General features: G+C 35.8%; 1 protein-coding gene across 1 annotated transcript in view; it reads left to right on the top strand.

The window, feature by feature from the left end:
• The first annotated feature begins 1,353 nt into the window (after positions 1-1,353).
• The window catches only part of LOC128557761 (regulator of G-protein signaling protein-like), a 41,862-nt gene continuing 21,858 nt past the window's right edge, over positions 1,354-21,357 (top strand). Inside the window, exons 1-11 of the mRNA XM_053545974.1 lie at positions 1,354-1,482; positions 3,780-3,868; positions 4,591-4,668; positions 6,673-6,817; positions 7,610-7,858; positions 8,193-8,386; positions 9,046-9,301; positions 15,078-15,474; positions 19,677-19,815; positions 20,621-20,683; positions 20,939-21,206. Of these exons, the coding sequence (XP_053401949.1) occupies positions 1,461-1,482; positions 3,780-3,868; positions 4,591-4,668; positions 6,673-6,817; positions 7,610-7,858; positions 8,193-8,386; positions 9,046-9,301; positions 15,078-15,474; positions 19,677-19,815; positions 20,621-20,683; positions 20,939-21,206 (1,900 nt within the window). The 5' untranslated portion in view covers positions 1,354-1,460. The remainder of the gene's footprint in view (positions 1,483-3,779; positions 3,869-4,590; positions 4,669-6,672; positions 6,818-7,609; positions 7,859-8,192; positions 8,387-9,045; positions 9,302-15,077; positions 15,475-19,676; positions 19,816-20,620; positions 20,684-20,938; positions 21,207-21,357) is intronic.

Below are 21,357 nucleotides of genomic sequence, written 5' to 3'. Positions count from 1 at the left end.
GTCCCCACATATCAATCGCATCCGCACTGTACCTCAACGCACGGACATATCCGTATGTGTGACTGTAGCTTTACGGAAGTTCGGTGATTCTATCCAGGTGCCCGCTCGTGATGAAATAATCCATCAAAGCTGGAAAGTCGCCATATGACCTATAATTGGGTCGGAGCGACGTTAAACCCAACAAAATAAATGAATAATATCAATCCTTATTTGTTCCAATCATTCCAAACTGTTTACTTCAACAGTTATTTAACTAACAGTTTTGACAGGAAAAAACCTACTCATTTGAAAGTTTTGGACTCTTGTCCTTTTTTTTGATTTTCTTTTAATTGTCACTAAATTGCATCCATAACTGAACAGGAAGTGAATTCAAGAATTAGACATTTTTATTTGAACACGAGTAGTTTTTTTAATATCAAAATAAAATGTTTTTGTTTAGTTAGATGCTGGTGATGATGACGATGATAATAATGATGGTAGTAGTGAATATGAAAGTTTATATGAAACTTAAGATGATGATGATGATTGTGATAATGATTATGACAGCAATAATGTCGACAAGATTTATTATCATTAACTTGATAATCATTTACATATTACCATTTTTACAATTCTATTAGCTTTAGAATTGGTGGATGCCCCGGCGTCCGTTGTCCGTTGTCATCATTTTACTTCAAAATCTAGTAAGGTTTTATTTTCACTAACAAAACTGGATAGAAGCGATACTTGCACTGACTTCTCTCAACTTTGCTCAAACAGTTTCGCCTGGTTGCAGTTTTTGTCCACCATATATTCAAGGTCAAGGTCAGATGACTGATTCAAGGTAATAGCGGCTCTTTTATTTAGACTATACAACTGTAAAATCACATATTTTTGCTGGGTCAAAATTTCGCGAATTTAAAATTTTGAGTATGTTCGCGAGGTTTACTATTTGCGAAATTGTAAAAATGGTATCATACTTGAATTTGAATTATACTACTTGTGAATATTTACGCGAGGATTAATTTTCGCGACATGTAAGGCCTCGCGAATAAAGCGAAAATTAAACCCTTGCGAAAATTTCTGCTTTTACAGTATTTCATGATAAATTTTAACAAATCTAAATTAAATGGAACAAACTCACACACGACAAAAATCTTTTATGTGCATAAGCATATCAATCACAAAAAATTTCAATCGATGTGTTCACATTCAACGTATTCTGGTTGTGTCGATTTTTTTTTTGTAAATAGTACCAAATAGCGTTGCTACCATAAAGGCGTAACAAAGCGCTTAAGAGTTTGTACATGCGAATTTGGAATACGGCATGACGGGCTAAAGACGTTACGTCAAAAACGTCACATATGATATGACGTTAACTTTAACGTTACGCTGTTTCTATAGAAAAGGCGGCGGCCAACAAAAAAAGGACTGAAAGTAAAATTACAGTATAAAAATAATAAAAACATGGAAAAGAAAATATGAATAAATCGTCAGAAAAAGGTAAGAAAAATACTTTTGTTGATTAAAAGCGATGCGTCCAAAAGTTAAATGAAATGATATACACCTTTGAACTGTATTTTACTGTAGGCCTACAAATCTTTTTTGAAAATCACAAAAGCTAAAGCTTATGAATAATAACAACGTACATGATATTTACTTTTTTGTTATTTCTCTTCAGTGCTTATATTTTTACTACAGCTAATGTACTAACAATCGATTATCTTTGTAATAATAATAATAATAATAATAATGATAAAATTAATAATTATAGTAATAAAAATGATGATGATGCTGGTGGTGGTGGTGATGATGATGATGACGATGATGATAATAATAATAATAATAATAATAATAATAAATGTAATAATAATAATAACTTACATTGTGCACATACAATCTTACATTTTTTTCTGGAGAAAAAAAAAATCTGAAGTTCATTTTTATAGGCACACGCATAAATAATAAACTGAATTCTGAGACAAGATTTACTGAAGAAACAGGAAAAAATTTAATGAATTTATATCTCCAGTCAATAAGATATTTTGTGGATGAAATAACTATATTTTGAAAGATATCTTATTTCCAGAAGTATACAAAGCTATGTACTAATATAAGCCGTGCCATGAGAAAACCAACACAGTGGGTTTGCGACCAGCATGGATCCAGACCAGCCTGCGCATCCGCGCAGTCTGGTCAGGCTCCATGCTGTTCGCTAACAGTTTCTCCAATTCCAATAGGCTTAAAAGCGAACAGCATGGAGCCTGACCAGACTGCGCGGATGCGCAGGCTGGTCTGGATCCATGCTGGTCGCAAACCCACTATGTTGGTTTTCACATGGCACGGCTCATATAACATGTAACGGTTTGTTGGTTCCTAATTTTTTTTACTAACTGCTCTATATTTTGTATTATGTTTCATGAAGATCCATCTTTGGGCTACTTTGTTATGTGTGAATATAATTTTTATGTTTTTTAAACAATTAAAAGAGCAATAACTATGCAGTTACTTAAGAGCTCTTTATGAAAGATACGCATGCACCACCACCCTATAGTGATCTATAATTGTTTAAATTCAATAACGATCTATCAATAGATTACTTTGTTATGTGGGAATTTATGAATTGTAAAATAATTAAAGGGCAATGACTCTGGTTAATGAAGTGGTCCTGACGAAACTGCGCGTACACCACCGCCCTATAGTGATCTATATTTGTGTAAAGTTTCATGAAGAACCGTGAATAGGTTACTTAAATCAAAATCCCTATTTTTTTACCAAATCAAGTGAAAAAAAAACACCCTGTTTTTACTGAGTAGGGTTAATACTACATGTGAGCAATGGTCATGTGCTAATCTATCATTTTGTGAGGTTTGGTAATTATAATTAAAATACTTTTTGTATTATAAGGTATGATTACATATTTCTGCCACGAAATAGCTAGATAGCTATCGCTATACTTCCAAAAAATATCTTGATAAAGCGAAGTTTTCTGGAATACTGATCTCAATACTGGAAGGTTTCCTGGAAATATTGATTGCGATAATTTACACTATTTTTTCGATACCTTTTGTGTAAGTGCCCACAACTGCCATTTATTAGCTATATTACCTTTCTCGATACTTCAGAAATTATCTCGATATTTCGAACTTTTCTGAAAAGTTTATCGCAATAGCCTAAAGTTTCCTGGAAATAAGACATATTGAGAACGTGCGGTATTTTTGGTACACCAACATCATTGTACGCTGTACCTCATATTGCTGGAAATCATATTGTGTCTGTAGCGTGTAATCTGTTCTTGCGATCATACCAAAGATTTGCGGTACTGAATGGCCTCGGACCCCACTCCAACACCCCATACACACACGCGCGCGCACGAACGAACGAACGCACTCACGCACGCACGCACACACACATATAAGGTAAACCTGGGAATATACGAAGATCCTTACCGGGGATCTAACCCCGAGTCTCATGATCCGTCGACGGACACTCAAACCTCTATCACTATACGAATGTAAATATAATGACCTTTCATAAGAATTTTGTACGTTAGATATTGAGTTTTGGTGGCCATTTAAAATGGCCACCGTAGAGGCCATCTTGACAGATATCAATTGGGTCCCATGAAAAAAAGTTTCTTATGCTTTTACAAAAGCCTGTGCCAAATTTGGTGCTTTTCCCATTTCTTAAAGTATATTGGTATTTCCTGTTACGAATTGATCGGACTATATACTTCTCCCCCTTTACTTTTTAGACATCACTATCCACATAGGTACATACTTATCTCTTTTATTTCACAGGTCCGTCAAAAGCGGAATTGGAGGAATTGACCTTACTCCTAGAAAATCGGACGTTTGTAGATTACTTCAACACTTTCCTTTGTCTGCCTGTAAGTATATCCCCGCACCCTACAATACCATGAGTATGTATAGACAAAGGTTTGTGGCACTAATTCAAAGGTCCTATGCGTTTCGCGTTTGGAACTGGAATGCTAGTTCTAACAATATTTAGCTCTAAATAGAGGCCGTGTGAATATATCTCCCACAAAAAAAATAAAACTAAACAAGAAGGCACATTTTAATACACTTAAAAAGTAAAGCAAGTTTAATTTTAGCATTTTTTTCAAACTGAAAATTTGCGACTGAATCAAGTGGCGAATCTGCTCATCGGTGTATCATATTTTGTGGCAACATTAAACAACAGTTTGTATACTTGACTGTCACTGTTTCCTGCATTGAAGTATTAAGTGACTGAACACTCATTAGAACTCACGGAATGAAAATGAAAATACAATAGTATCAATTTACCGCAAACCGTTTAACTCAAAGTAGAAACAAAGAATATACATGTACGTTTATGTTAAGCTTTCATATTGAAACTAATTGCAGACCTTCATATTTCTTAACTGACGCTCGAATAACCACTTTTAAAGACACTGCCTTGATATGTATTGGGATGTATGTTTACTTACTGACAATTTGACAAGAAGCATGCCGCGCAAATTCATGTTAGGTTAAACTAATATAAAATAGATTAAGGTTTTAAGTTTTTGTTTTTGTTTTACATCGGTAAATCCTCGTTCGTGTTGTTCCATGTGATCTTTTTTCCCAGGTTTTTGGTCAACATGTGTTCTACAATTACATGGAAATGGAATTTGAGTTCGAGCCCCCTATCAGGAACGGACGGCATGTAAGTTGTTACATGTATAACTATCATTGTATGGAGACCAGTCTCGCAATGCAGCGTTGCCATCGGCCAAGTTCAGATTTTTTCCTTTACAGACAACCAATCGGTGGCTGAGTTGTGACGGTTTAAGGTTATTAACGAAAATGGGCGAATTCCGTTCGATTACTTAAGTTCCGAATGTGATTTCGGCTCCCTCGTGTTTTTTTTTTTTTTTTTTTTACTAAATCCATGTGTTCGTCTAGCTATATTGAAGTCCAAAGAATGCCGAAATATCAGATCACACGGAAATTCCCGATAGTTATTACGGGTCACTACCTTAAAATGAGTTTGAAGGTAGTCTTGCAATTTGAGCCATGCTGGTCGCAAAAGCACTATGTTGGTTTTCTCATGGTGCGGCTCATTTGTCTATTTCAAGCTCGAAGCTCGAAACATTTTGAGCTGATAATTTCACCGGACCCTGATCTCTATCAATATTAATAAGCTATACATGGTCGTCTGTTGTCGCAAAACTTCCCCGATAGTAATTTTATTTTCTGATGTCATTTAACGTCGTGGACCGGTAATGACACTCGGTTATTTCAGTGCGGTAACGTATTCTTTGAGGGGTGACCATGACCGAATGGTTTATGTCGCGTTGAGTTCTTCATGTGAGGAAGCCATCCAACTGGCTTACGGAACTTAGCTGCGTACATTTAAAACAGAGTATAAGCCATTCATCCATACATCATATACATGTATACTTTGATTTGTTTGAATACCAATACATGATATTATTAAAAGATGTGCAATGAAATTATTGAATAAATTAATTTTGGTAAACTTGATAGATCTATCCGCTTGTCATTCAGTCTGAAGAATCTCTTGTATTGAAATGTTTTCCTTTCATACAGTTTAAATATTTTTGTTGGATTAAAATTTCAGATCAGAAATCTATAAATCTATAAATCTATAAAACGAATACATTTCTAATGAAACACTTGCGTATTAGGTGCTAAAAAGTATCCATTGTTTCGTGCAAAGCACAGAAAATTGCTAAAATATTTTGTTTAAAGAAAAACATCAGTCACAACATTCACATTTCGAATAAAAAATGCTATTCATTTATATTAATTGAATGTATATAGACAATTAAGCATGTAAGAGATGATGTCTTGTTACTTGATCACTGTCTGAGATTAGAGATATCAAAGCGCTATCGCTTTTTGCTCACAAGGGGAGAAAACGCTAACAGCGAAATTGACTTAATCGTAGTATTTGCACACTTCCTTCCCCTGATAAGTGAGGAAAATTTCTCAGTATGGGTCAGTGGGTCCACCCAGGTGCACGACCGTGATGAAATATTGCACGAAGTGACAACTTGGGTCATACTTCACTTGGAAAGTCGCCATATGACTTATAATTGTCTCCGTGTGACGTTAAACCAACACAAAATATTCTTCAGACACTATTTGGCATCCTTCTGTTATTACAGAAGACTTCTTTTTCATAACAACCGGATATGGATATTTCGTTACCGAACGGGAAATACCGATTGCAATTACAAGTCCATTGCTCTGATTTATTATATCACTGCAATACAGTGCCAACCTTGTATAGCACCATGCTGGTTTAAAGGATTAAATTTATCAAGAAAATGGCCGAGTTTATAATAGACACCTTTTTCAACGTTATATACACTGCAGTTGGACTATTCATGCAAGAGCAACCCTTATTATATACGCTTCTTGATCACTTGAATATGCGTTGGTCGCCCTTTTTTAAAGGTGAATGCCACAGATATGGCAATACCAGTTGCCGTTTCATAATTGTACTCAACTTTATGTATTATGTTCATTATAATTTCACGCATACAGCGTTTCTGCATGCAAGTACATCAGTTTCGTAGACTGGAATTCCAGTTCATTGTCCTTATAAATGTTTCTAATTCTTTTAACGCACTTTGTTAAACATTATTTTTCTTCCTTAACACTTACTAGTACCTTTTATTTCTTTTATATTTCTCTGTAGCTGTACCTGGATCGTAGAATGGTGGTGCAATGGTTGTGCACAGAGAGGCTGCGCTCGTTTAAGCGGTCTGCATTGTACACGGAATATAACCTGTGTATGTTACTGAGGGAAACGAAGGTCAAGCTACCTGGATTAAAATTTGAGAGTAAGTATAAGAATGGCGTAGAAATTTTCAAAATGGGTGTTAGAAGCTACGTGAAAAAAAAATGAATTGCGACAAAAAAGTTCTCAAAGTATAAACATTTATACATATATGAGCCGCGCCATGAGAAAATCAACATAGTGGGTATGCGACCAGCATGGATCCAGACCAGCCTGCGCATCCGCGCAGTCTGGTCAGGCTCCATCCTGTTCGCTTTTAAAGCCTATTGGAATTGGAGAAACTGTTAGCGAACAGCATGGAGCCTGACCAGACTGCGCGGATGCGCAGGCTGGTCTGGATCCATGCTGGTCGCATACCCACTATGTTGGTTTTCTCATGGCACGGCTCAATTATATTCTTCATTTCTTTTCTTCAATGATGGCAACTGCAAGCTGATTCGATTTTGGGGAAAACACTTATTTCTATAAATCTCTGAATCTCATAACGGGGATACGGACCCCGTTTCTCTAATAATTGTCTGGAACATAGAAGTTAAACCTGGCAAAAGTTGCCAAATAAACCTTCATAAGGTAATCATTAATTAGAGTAGATAAAAATTTGCTAAACATACATTCGTTAAGTAACCATTGATTAAAAGGACTATTAATCAAAATTCTAAAAAAAAAAAAAAAAAAAAAAAAAAAAAAAAAATCAACACCCCCCCCCCACCACCCCACCAAAAAAACAACAACAAATAAACAAACAAGATCCTCTTTATCCTCTCTTCGAAAAAGAGGAAGAAAACTTTTATCTAAAAAAATCATAATCAGGCGCGATTGGTCTTTATCATTACAGAAGGACAAGATACCGGTAACTTCAACAAAAATACAATAGGAACGGCCGTAGGGATGATGCTGTTTCGCGAATCTATGAGGAGTACATGTGGGGAAAACGTGTACAGGTGTTGGAAAGACATAGAGGCGTGGAGACTTATAGAAGACCCAGTGAAAAAAATGTACTGGAAACATGTAATAAAAACTCATTACATCAATGAAAACAGCACGACAGATGTGGCCAGTAACCTGAAAGTAAAAGTTTTCCGTGGTAAGTAATATTAAGTCTACATGACAATTCAAATGAAAACTGCTGGTTTGGTCTACACTGCGACCTATAAATTAAGGAACTACAGTGTTTATGTTACTAAGCAATGCTAACTGAAATGAACACCGCTTGTGCGAACTTTATTGCGAATCACATCGAACTTTCAGAAACCGAGTGGCATCAAATCATTTGTATTCGTTGATTTGATTGTACACTTCCTTTTTAACAAACTTCCGCCTCACATAAATGCGTAACGTCATTGGGCCGCACTAGAGTCTCAACTGAAAAACTTATTTGACCTTTTTTGCAGGTATTCTAAACTTTGACCTCGTTACAGGTATTTTGAACTTCGAACTGGTTCCTGACATAGATATTCATCAGCAAATACTCGACTCTGTGACAGACGACACCTTCAATTCCTTTGTCGAATCAGATGCAGCATTGCTAAAGTTGCAGGCGATACTATTGGACGCACTCCGGAAGTACTGGTTACCAAGGCATCTTTTGCATATCATTAAAACAGTTAGCAAAGTAAGAACTTATAGTAAGCTATGGTTCATAAACATAATAACTGGTTACATAAACTGTAACATATTTTTTCATTTTTTTTCATGTAGTTTCAATATTTCTCTTTTAATAGATTTCATTCAGATCCGAACATTCCCTATTCCCCAAGGGCTAGGATGGGATATTAGTCAGTTTGGAGGCTTTCCGAAAAAAGTGTTTTACACTCAATAATTAATGTTAACAAAGCCTTTACGGTAAAGGCTGTTACTTTTTTTTATTTGTTTATGACATTACGGGTCTCAGCAGCTAAGTAGTTTGTTGCTGGCTTTATATCACATTTCCGTCCTTGTCGCGGGTACCAGACCTTCCAGTAGTGAAATCCTTCCATGTAAGGAGCCCATACAGCTAACTTGTTAAAAATGTTAATGGTTCAACAAAACTGAGGAAGGTCTACCTGTGACGAATTACTCCAGAAGGCAACACCTATTCCTATAATTCTCAAATTATACTGTTTTAAATCGGCCGTGAATGTTCAAGGCATGTATTTCATACAAAGACAAAGGCTTGTAGAGCACGAGAAATGCTTTAAACAATGAGAAATGCGTTTGAACAATTGACGATATTAAAAATTATGCTGCTATATTTCATATTTAAAGGGGATGTTTGTAATTTTTTAATTGCAGAAAACACTTAACATATTAAAGAAACCTTTGCCAGGAGATAAGGAATACGTGGACCTTGAACGAAGGTTTCGGTGCCGGTACATGTTTCCAAAGATTTACCAAGATTCGAGTATAAGCTCACCAGCGACAACCATATTGATATCACAATCCGCCGACGACTTGGCAAAGGTTACGCCAACGACGTCCTTGTCCTCTTTTGATGACGATGAACTAAAGGCGAAAATTTTACCGGTGGATCTTTTGTCGTTATGGGGCGGTATGAAGCATTTTTATACATCTACACCATGTCCAGTCGTTAATAATGTTTTGTGGTCTTAACGTAGACCACAGTGATTTTCTAAAATTTTTATTTTTAAACTAAACGTTTATGTACTGTACACGGAATTATTATTTTTAGATTAGATTTTCTCGAGCGCGTGACATTTTATTTCGAGCGCATGACACATTACTTAGTCGAAACAAGAGCTGTCTCCATAGGATGACACATGCCCCCGATGGCACTTTGAATGAATAGTTATGGCCGATGTTAAAGTTTAGGACCTATGACCTACGGACCTGGGTCTTGCGCGCGACACGTTGTCTTACTGTGGTACACATTCATGCCTAATATTTTTAAAATCCATGCATGAATGACAAAGATATGGACCGCACACGCCCATCAATGCACTATCATGAAATATGACCTTTAACGTCTAAGTGTGACCTTGACCTTTGAGCTCTGGATCTGGGTCTTGCGCGCGACACGTCGTCTTACTGTGGTACACATTCATGCCAAGTTATTTGAAAATCCATCCATGGATAACAAAGATATGGACCGGACACGAATGCACTATCATGAAAAATGACCTTTAACGTCTAAGTGTGACCTTGACCTTTGAGCTACGGACCTAGGTCTTTCGCGCGACACTTCGTCTTACTGTGGTACACATTCATGCCAAGTTATTTGAAAATCCATCCATCGATGACAAAGATATGGACCGGACACGAAAATTGCGGACAGACCAGACCGACAGACTGACAGACGGTTCAAAAACTATATGCCTCCATTCGGGGGCATAAAAATAAACATGTGACCTAAACATACCACCTTACATACATAAATGGGTGCCTGTTTCATTTCTATATAATATTCGGTTTTGAATGATTAATACTTAATTTTGGTCGTGGCATTTAAATTATCACATTGACTCATCGGCATGTTACGCATACCTATACTAGTAGATGAAACATGTACCTAGGTATAGGAGAGGGGCTTGAGAGCTGGGACGGGGTGGGGGTTGGGTGGGGGTGATATAACTTGTAGCTTACTCTTCTTTTCTGAGACAGTAATCGTATGTTTGCAAAAAATAATACATGTACATAATTGGAAATAGATAATGTTTACATGAAATGTCGTTCTTACATACAAAATAAAGAAAAGTAAATAAACACGCAACACCGAGGCATCCATTTATGGCAAATATTTCATTCTTGCAACTTGTATCATGTATGGATTATATATATTTAGCAATAGTAATTAAATCCTATCTAATATGGTGGTTTCTATTATGATACACCATGCATGGCCTTTGTCACCTATGCACGTGAAAATCTCCAGTAAAAATACAAATTCCATAGCATGCATTTACTAAAATTAATTGGTAATGAATGTGAAAGTACATTACAAACTCGTGAACCAACATTTTTATGCTTCCCGAAGGGCGAGCATATGGTTGCCGCTTTGTCCGCCCGTCATTCCTTCCGTCCGTCCGTCCGTCCGTCACATTTTTGTCCGAAGTATAACTTTAAAAGTATTAATGGCATTTGATTGAAACTTCACATAATCATAGAGACCATTGAGATAAAGTGCAATATCAAAGAATCATAACTCTACCTTACCTAGTTGTTGAATTATCTCCCTTTATTGTACATTGGTGTGGCGCTCATACATAAGTCTGCATTTACTCTTCGTGTTGTTGCATCTAGTCGTGACAAAGATTTTAAACAATTTGAATACATGGATTGTAATTTGAGCATCAATGGATTTTCTGCACGAGTGGCAGTGATATATAGACCACCACCAACAAAACAAAACGGTTTAAAGACTAGCGTGTTTCTAGGGGAAGAATGGCCTACTTTCCTAGGCAGGTATGCCACAGTTGATAAAGACATCATCATTGTGGGAGACATGAATTTCCATCTTGATATCCCATCAGACCGAGATGCTGTCAGATTTAAAAGTGTACTTCAGTCATGTGGTATGCATCAACATGTGAACAGACCAACCCATGCCCGCGGTCATACATTAGATGTTGTAATAACCAGGAACGACAGTAAAATAATATCATGTGTCGAGGTCATCGATCCAGGTCTTTGTGACAATACTGGTAGTATGTCACATGACCACCATGCAATTCACTTCAACGCCTGTGCCGCAAAACCAGCTCCGATACGGAAGCAAGTTTCTTTTCGGAAATTACGCTCTATTGACGTAAGTTCTTTCAAACAAGACATCTCAGCGTCCCTTGCACTAAATACGTTTCTAGAAGGCGCAGACGTGGATCAGCTGGTAAATGCATATTCAAAAGGATTATCCTTATTGACAGATAAACACGCTCCTTTACGCACAAAAACTATCGTTCTTCGACCTAGCTGTCCGTGGTTTACAGACGAACTTCATGAGGCTAAACACTTAAAACGCAAGCTTGAGCGGAAATGGCGTAAATCTAAACTAACAATCGACCATCAACTTTATAGGGACCAATGTGCTACCATGAATAAACTCCTAATTCAGGCCCGAACCGACTACTTCTCTGATAAGGTGAAGTCGTGTGGCACTGACCACAAAAGTTTGGCCAAGATAACCAAAAATCTACTAGGAGACAGCCAAGATGCTTCCCGTCCCTCTAAAACATCATCAAAGGGACTTGCGCAGAAGTTTAGTGACTTTTTCATCGAGAAAACTGAGAACATTAGGAATGATATTATTTCGCATAGCCAAACTGATCGTGATTCAGTAGACTTGCATTGTTCAGAACACCAAGAAGTAGCAAACTGTCTTAATGATTTGGCTCCTACAACGATAGAAGAGGTAGAACAAATTATACAAAAATCTCCAAACAAATCCTGCGAACTTGACCCTTTACCAACATGGCTTCTGAAGAAATGTCTCGATGAGCTCTTGCCGCTGATAACAAACAGCATAAATATATCAATGGAAATAGGTTATGTACCAAAAGAGTTTAAAAGTGCTAGGATAAGACCCCTGCTTAAGAAACCAGGTCTCGAACCAAACATTTTCAAAAACTACAGGCCTGTATCTAACCTCCCTTTCATTTCAAAAATCTTAGAAAAGGTAGTAGATGCGCGTCTTGAGCGGCACCTGAGTGAAAATGAGCTACATGAGGGACTGCAGTCTGCTTACAGAAAGTTTCATTCAACTGAGTCGGCTTTGATAAAGGTACAGAATGACATCCTCACATCTCTCGATCAAAATTCTGTAACAGTCCTCGTGCTACTCGATCTTTTTGCGGCTTTCGACGCGATTGATCACCAAACACTGTTACACCGACTCGAACATCATTTTGGAGTCACAGACAAAGCACTTGCATGGATGTCATCATATCTTAGTGACCGCCATCAAACTGTATGCGTTGATGGTGAGTTGTCGACGCCTACGTTGATGAAATACAGTGTACCCCAGGGATCAGTGCTTCGTCCAAAGAACTATATCATGTACACTAAACCCATGGGTGCCATATGCAGACGTCATGGACTCCTTCATCATTTCTACGCTGATGACTCTCAATTATACCTATCTTTTAAGCCGATAGAGGCTGTGGCCAAAAGTGAAGCTTTGCGCCGCATTGGGAACTGTCTGGCTGAGATTGTTTCGTGGATGAATTCCAACATGCTGAAGCTCAATGCTGATAAAACTGAGGTAATGCTATTGACATCAAAGCGTAACTCCAAGTACATTGATGACGTTTCTGTGAAGGTTGGTGATTCTGTGATAAAATCCACGAAATGTATTAGGAATCTTGGAGCAGTATTTGAAAGCGGTATGGATATGGAACAACAAGTCAACTCGGTGTGCCGGGCTGGATATGCACAACTTCGCAGAATAGGTCACATCAGACGGTATCTTACCAGTGATGCCACAAAAACACTTATAAACAGCCTGGTTACTTCACGGTTAGACTACTGTAGTGCCTTGTTAAGTGGTATACCAAACAGCACACTTAACAAGTTGCAACATGTCCAGAACACTGCAGCTCGCGTAATCACTAAGACGCCCCGTCGCAATCATATAACACCGGTTCTGAAGGAGATTCACTGGTTGCCAGTGAAATACAGGATGCAGTACAAGGTTCTGACACACACCTTTAAGGCTTTACACAATCAGTCCCCTGCCTATATTAGGGATATGCTAGAAGTGTATAAACCGGCCAGGATCCTAAGATCACAAGACAGGCTGTCACTGGTTATGCCATAATCTAAAACCATGATGTATGGCAATCGCAGCTTTTCGTGCACTGCTCCAAAGCTTTGGAACTCCCTTCCTGTCAAGATCAGGGAAGTTGACACGCTAGCTGCTTTCAAAAGCCTGCTCAAAACCCACTTCTTTGTACAATATTTTGTTAACTGACCGATACATTTATGTTTTTATCTTGTTTTAAAATATACTTGTTTTCATTCATGATTTTTGTTAATGTGGAATGCATTATCTTTGTATACGTATTTTTGTATTTTGCAATTTATTCTGTAAAGCACTTTTGAACGTGTACAAGTGCATGAAAAGAGTGCTATATAAATGTGGTATAATAATAATAATAATAATAATAATAATAAAATAAGGCTTGTCCGGAGCATTACTTGAAAAGTATGAATGCCATTTCATTGAAACTTCAAAAAATGATTGGCGGGAAGTGCATTTTAAAAGAACCATACTCTACCTTACATACTTTTTAATTATCTCTCTTTATTATACAAAATAAGGCTTGTCTGGAGTATTATTTGATATGGATTAATGGCATTTTCATTGAAACTACACAAAAGGCCATTGACGGGAAGTGCAGTGTCAAAGAACCATAACTCTAGGGCGAAATTTTCCCCAATAATAGAATTTCTTCAAACTTTGGATATTGAAGGACAATAATCTAAGAAACAAAAATATGCAATAAAAATCATAGGTCACCGGTTTTGAAAAGACTTATCTGCCCTTGAAAACGACATTTTTGGGGAAAATGGCGTTTTCAAGGGCAGATAACTCTTTTCAATACCGGTGACCTTTGATTTTTACTGCATATTTTTGTTTCTTAGATTATTGTCCTTCAATATCCAAAGTTTGAAGAAATTCTGTTATTGGGGAAAATTTCGCCCATCTCATATACAGGGAATTCTCAGTAAGGCATTTCATTGAAACGTCACAAAGTGATCGAGGCCATAAACAGGAATTGCACTGTCAAAGAACCATAACTCTACCTTACCTAGTTTTTGAATTATCTCCCTTTATTATACAAAATAAGGCTTGTCCGGAGCACAAAATAAGGCTTGTCCAGAGCATTACTTGAAAAGTATTAATTGCATTTCATTGAAACTTCACAAAATGATAGAGGCAAAAATTACACTTAATGAAATGTCCATTTTGCTTTAATTATCTCCCTTTATTCAAGTTTCTTCTTTTTATTATCTCTATTTTTTAAAATATTTTTTTGGTTTCTAATAAGTCATTCCTCATATTGGGACAAGCATGAATCGGGGAGCATCATTCGGTTTTACCGATTCCTTGTTGTAAAACTGTCCAACGTCTAAAAAAATAATTACATTTTTCTTATAACTGAACATCTTAGACAATTTAGTAATCATTTAATGGATATTTTTCTTTCTTTACCAACGATCGAATTTCTGTATATCCGAATAAGTGCGAGAAACGACATGAAATACGACACGAACTACCAGTGCACATGTGAAAAATGTTATGCATCGACTATCAAAAATAGGAAAGTTGCGTTATTACGTTTCTTTAGTGTATATTATTTGTTTCATATCAGGTCCTGCAAAGGAGATTGATATCGAGCGTGTATCTCCATCAAATTATTCTCCGTTCTTGTCGGAAATAAATAGTCCTGCTGATGGAAGTGGCGACCGGTTGCTGCGCTCCGCAAAAATGCATGGCAAAAGCCCCATCCCAATAGTTCTTACTTCGTATCTTGGTGGAAAGAAACGGACATTGGCTGGAAAATTTCCGAAGACCACTAACAGAGTTATCTGGTATCTGGCCTCAGACACGCTCGCCTGTTGTCCCTTTCGTGAATTCTTGCAACGAAACGAACGGCTTTTAGACCTGCAATATTTAGGATTCTGGACGGACGTCAGGAATTATTTAGATACAGACGAACATGCCGTGGATGGATACGGAAAACCACTGAGACAGAAGCTTGCACGCAGGCAAGTGTTGTTTTTTTTTTCGTTTTTTTTCATACGCGAATGATCATCAGTAGAACTGAGATTTCAGATCAAAACGCAGAACTATTATGATGTGCCTTATCTGTTAAAATACAGATATAAAGAATGTGACCATTTAAGGATGTAGGATCAATTTTTTTTACCGTTAACAACTTTTTCTTACTCTGTGAGCTTCAAAAACATTAGTTTCTAAGACAAATAATGGCAGAAAAGGCAAAGGTCACCGCACTCGTTTTTATTTTATAGGGCATTTTCTTCACCCACTGTTTATGTATAAAAAATCTGAAATTAAGTAAAACTGAAAAAATGGGGGTACTTTATAAAACATATAATATCCCACTTAATGGCGGATATCCTGAAAAAAAAACCCGCTCGTACTTCCTTAACTTATAACAGTAGGGGAAACTTCCCGTTTGGGAAATCATTTACGGGTTTTTCCCTACTTCCCGAACAGGAAACTTGTTACTTATTATAGTAACAAGCTTCCCGTTCGGGAAGTAAAACCACTATATTTTGTGTAGGTTCATTAAAATGCCCGGTGCATAAGACTATACATGTGATCTCCAAACTGAATATGCCATATTAAACTTAAAAGACATATCTAGATTTCTACCGTTCAGAATTTTTTTTACTGTCTTAGTATTTTTTTAATTTCTCATTGAATCTGCCCTTTTTCTGAATGAACTGCAAAAACACAGGGTTTCCCGATTTGGAAACCTTACTTCCCGATCAGGAAATTCTTCTTATTTGTCAAAAATTTATCATACTAAATGGAATATCAAGCTAGACGAAGTCATAACAACCTGAAGAAACATTTCAAAGGAAGATCTGAAAAAAACTTGATAAACTATATAAATATGAAAACCACAAAACTTTTGTCATTTTGCAAAGGTTGTGTCTCCTACATTAAACACTTTAGTACAGAATGCAATGAAAGTAGAATAAGCAACACAGACCAAACATGTGTACATGTACAATTTTTACGTTAATTGATACCAAATCTTTCTTGTAATTATAAATTCACAATATCTAGTTTGATACAAAGTGGTATTTAGAAATACAAAAAGCAGTAGGATGTTTGTTGTTAGATGTTTATCAATCAATATAAAATGCTGATTTTGTTCACGAGGGATACCTCATGCTTTTCCAGATTGTTTGTATTCTTCACATGAATATTTTAATAAAAAAAGCCAATTTCAAAATGATTTTTTTAAGAAACTTTGGAAATTCAAACAAGTAGCTTTAAGGCAACTGACAGGGAAACACTAACAGATACTGTCACACACCAGAACCAAAAGTCAGTTCTTTAGGTTACTTATTATACATGTTAATATAACAGTATTACAAAACTAAACAATAAAATATAAAATGGGTTTACTTATAATGACATAGAAAGATAGCAGTGAAAAGTCCCTATATGCTCATGGTTTCGTTTCAAAGTATATATTGTTTTGGAATATATAATTTTCATATCTTTGTTTACTTCTCTTGTTAGGTTTTACAGAGTCTGAAAGAGCATCTGTTGCCTTTGCACTTGGGTGTGCGGAAAAGGAAGACATATTAAGAGACTGTAATTCTGTATCAGTTATTAATAGAGACATAGAATCCTTGATTAACTTAGATTTTGATAAATATAAAAGTGAAAGAAACAAAGTAGTTACATTTTTTTGAAGGTATCAATTCTGACACAGTGAAAACCCAAATTCTTTAAGAGCATGTGCTGCAATTGAACAGATTTACAGTCTCGGGTATATGCATCTTATGGTTCCAGTTTTCTTTATGATAAATGTTTTACAATATCAAGCAGCACAAGGTTAATTACAACAATGTATCAGTCAATTATAGGTTCCAATGAGCAAGACTCTTCGAAGAAAAAGTAGAGCTGACGATGGCGTCACCGTTTATTAGTTTTTGATAAAGTAACAATCAAAGCTATTGACATTGATCTTAAAAAAAGTTATTTACTATCGAAGTCTGCACCAATTCACATAACTCTGATTTGAAATTTGACAGAGTTATGCCCCTTTTTAACTTTGATTTTTTTTGTTAAGTTTTTGATAGAATAAAATATCTCTGTTATTATCAAAGCTTTTGATTTGAAAATTGAAAAAGTCTACACCAGGAGAAACAATCCCCATAACACTGATCTGAATTTTGACATAGTTATGCCCCTTTTTAACAATTTTTTTAATTAAAATTTGCACTGGCCAAGCTCTTATTAGGAGTCAAGCACTGATAAAAGTTGAGCGTGCTACAGCTCTTGTTATCCATCTGGTTGCTATCCTACGTTAATGAAGTGGCTGACATCACAGGGAACTTAAAGCAACTGAAATTTCCCTTGTCTGACTGTATAGTAGCCTTTGACAATGACCAAATAGTTGGAAAAACATGGTCAATTAAAGCATGCATCAGTTGTAACATCATTTTGTGCAGTAGATTTGCATTCAGAATGTAGTTTTGACAAGGATATACACCCCAATACCTGTTTCCGATAAAGTGAAAACTTATAAAAGCTAGAAGATGTAAGGAATAAAACAGGCCAGTAATATGATTCAGTTTATGACACACATTATGAATATTATCTAATTTTGTACAATTGTTTAAACAAGGTATTGAAGATTATTTTTGAAGAGCTGTGATCACATTTATTGAATGCAATTTTTCTGATAGTACTGACAATGATAGAAATGGAACAAAAGAAAAGTCAAGAAATAACATATGTATTATGTAGCTACACATACAAGAGGTCTAAAAAAGTGCTATGTGTGTAAAGTAAATCTAAGGGAAAAGCAAAAAGGATTCAATGAGGACAGTGAATCAGGTTGTTCGGTTCAGCAAGGTGATGCAAAGAAAAGAACAAGAGCACCACCTACGGGTACCATCGCTCGTCTGCAAGAACTAGACAATATGTAAGAAAAGAGTTATAGTTCAGATTTTCTAAGTACAAAAATGGCCGTAATTCTGACAAAATGCAGGTTAGAGTTATGGTTCTTGAACTACATAGTCCTTAATGATGACAAACAAGTGTGCAAAGTTTCAAAGCTGTAGCTCTTATAAGTTTTGAGAAAAGGTGGCCTAAACAAAATATTTAACCAAGAAGCTCAAATTTTCCATGTACAATTAAAAGGGCCATAATGTTACCAAAATACGTATCAGGGTTATGGTTCTTGACCTATATAGTCCCCTAATGATGAAAATCAAGTGTGCAAAGATTCAAAGCCTTAACTTTTACAGTGTTTGAGAAACACTGGACCTAAACAAACGTTTAACCAACGCAGATCAAGTGACGACAATGCCTCATAGATTTAAAAAGAACAAAACAGACGAGCTAAAAATGAAGTGAGGAGATTGCGTTTATTTTAGAAACTATGCTAGAGTCACACAAGACAAAATCTTGAAATGTATCTAAAGTAAACGTTCAAAATATTGACCCACTGCCTTTGAACCCAAACTCATATGAGTCTGTTAAATCCCTGGGGCACCAGACACACCAAATTGCAGGATCACAACTCCTTGAAAACTTGAAATTATTGCTGTTTATAACAAAATAAAACAATAAATTTTCTGAATGTTTTCAGTTTCCTGATTGTGAAGTAACTTAAAGGCTAGGTTTCCCGATCGGGAAGTTAGGTTTCCAATTCGGGAAACTCTGCTTTTAAGTAATTTTTGAAGAAAATGGTCAAATTCAGTGTCAAATAAAAAATTTAATAAGACATTAAAAAAAATTTTGAACGGTAGAAATTTAGATGTATCATTCAAGTTTAATGTAGCGTATTCATTTTGCAGATCTTATGTTTATTCTTATGCACCGGCTATTTTGAATGAAATGGGTCTAAAACTTGTGATATTGCTTCCCGAACGGGAAGCATGTTACTATAAAAAGTAACAAGTTTCCCGTTCAGGAAGTAGGGAAAAACCCATAAATGATTTCCTGAACGGGAAGTTTCCCCTACTGTATAAATCAAGTTCTATGCAATCGATTGCCTCACTTTTTTGTAGACTAAATCTTCTTATTTTTTTTAATATGATTTACTCCGTTTCTTTGTAAATTGGGAGCATGATAATAAAGAAGTTAAAAGAAAATTTTATATATAGACAAAAAAGTTGCGGAAGTGGTGCGACTGGATAAATTGAACTTGATTTATACATTTAATAAAATGCAGTTAAATAATAAAACATTTCAGGATAGCGGAGGTGTACCTGTCTAAAGAACGGAAGAAAATGGATATTTTCTCCGAAAAATTAAAGATGTCACTTTTCACCGCCATCAGTACAAATGACGATATCTCGCTGCTGTGCATGGCCCAAGATATAGCTCAAACAGTTAGTTCCTTTACTGTTATTTTTCCAAAGTTGTCAATCAAATATGATTGTCTCTGTTCAAGATTACATGACTACATTTTCATATTTGCATATTCATAACTGGAAAAACCAATAAAAATAGTTTACACATTAAAAATACAAAAAAAACCCAAAAAACTGTTAGTTATAATAATTGGACAACAAAAGAAACTGGCGCAGTTATTTGAAAATTGTTTACATATGAGATGGCAGCCATCTAAAACACTGTCACATCATCGAATTCTATATAATTGATTATCAGGCCTAAAAAATTGTTTGTTTCCGGTAACATGCTAAAAAAATTAGGGTAGGTAGGTCGGAAATATTTTTTTTTGGATTTTTTTTTTATTAAGTGAGATTTTTGTGTCAAAAAAGGAATGGAAATAAGGAGGTTATGCCTTTAGAGCACCAGTAAGTTGATTTCTAACATCACTGACCATATTCAAAGCATAAAAAGTGCAGTTTTACAACTTTTTGTTAAAAAGTTGACAAAAATATTCTCCAAGGCCATAAAAACATTTAGGGTCTGGCCAAAAATTTAGGGTAGGTCGGGATACCGGAAACAAACAATTTTTTACGCCTCATCAATATGTGTATATACATTGTAATTTAGAGCTGTATATTTTCATTTTTATCAATTACTTCCGTCGAATCTAACATATACATTTTGAAATGCCGTGATGTCCCTCCTATGTTAATAGTTATATACTCTGTCAAAAGATTAAGTTTTAGCCGTATTTGCTATTATCAAAGTTGATTTTTCTATGTATACTTCTTTTCTTTACAGTGTTTGTTGGAGTCACTGAAATCTTTTATTGACGAAGAACGGTGCCATTTTCTGAAGCAAGTGGTAAATACTTTCAATCTTTTACTATGTACATGTAACGATTCCATTTGTTTATAATGTATTTGTATTGCTGTAGAAGACAAATAGTTATCACATATAAGTCATAGCCTACTAGATCATCCTTTAATAAATAAAAAACATATTGTCGAAATATTCCCTTTGCATGAATTTCTACGGTTACGTGTACAAATGAACAAATTATTCGCCAATAATTAAACGAGATCTACCAAATAAGCAGTGGCTATTTTATTTATATAGCGGGGTCAACGAAATCAACTGGACAGAAAACAACGACGAGCCATAGACAAAGCAGCAAAAATATCAAAATCAAAATTCGATGTGGACCCGTTGTACTTTTTTAACTGTGTAACACTTGATGCAGATTCTGAGATTTCATCCCCATTATCTCCGTTTTCTCCCACAATGCCTTGCGATTCTGCAATATCAGCGACGTCATACCGCGTGAGCATTACTGAAGAACAAATGTGGAAAGCAATGGAAATTGCCGTGCTGTGCAGTGAATACGGTATACTTTAAAATGTGTTTAACGGTTCTAAAGTGTGCTATATTAATTAATTGGATCAAAATTATACATAGTCTATTTTTTGTGTGTTCATTGACAGTTTCGTAACATTTTAACCTTTAGATAAAATAAATAGCTAAACAGGTATTCTCAT

This window comes from Mercenaria mercenaria, chromosome 6 (assembly GCF_021730395.1).
Source record: "Mercenaria mercenaria strain notata chromosome 6, MADL_Memer_1, whole genome shotgun sequence".
Taxonomy (NCBI): Eukaryota; Metazoa; Mollusca; class Bivalvia; order Venerida; family Veneridae; genus Mercenaria; species Mercenaria mercenaria.
The sequence above is the reverse complement of the archived record's forward strand: the minus strand, read 5'-3'. Positions and strand labels throughout refer to the sequence as shown.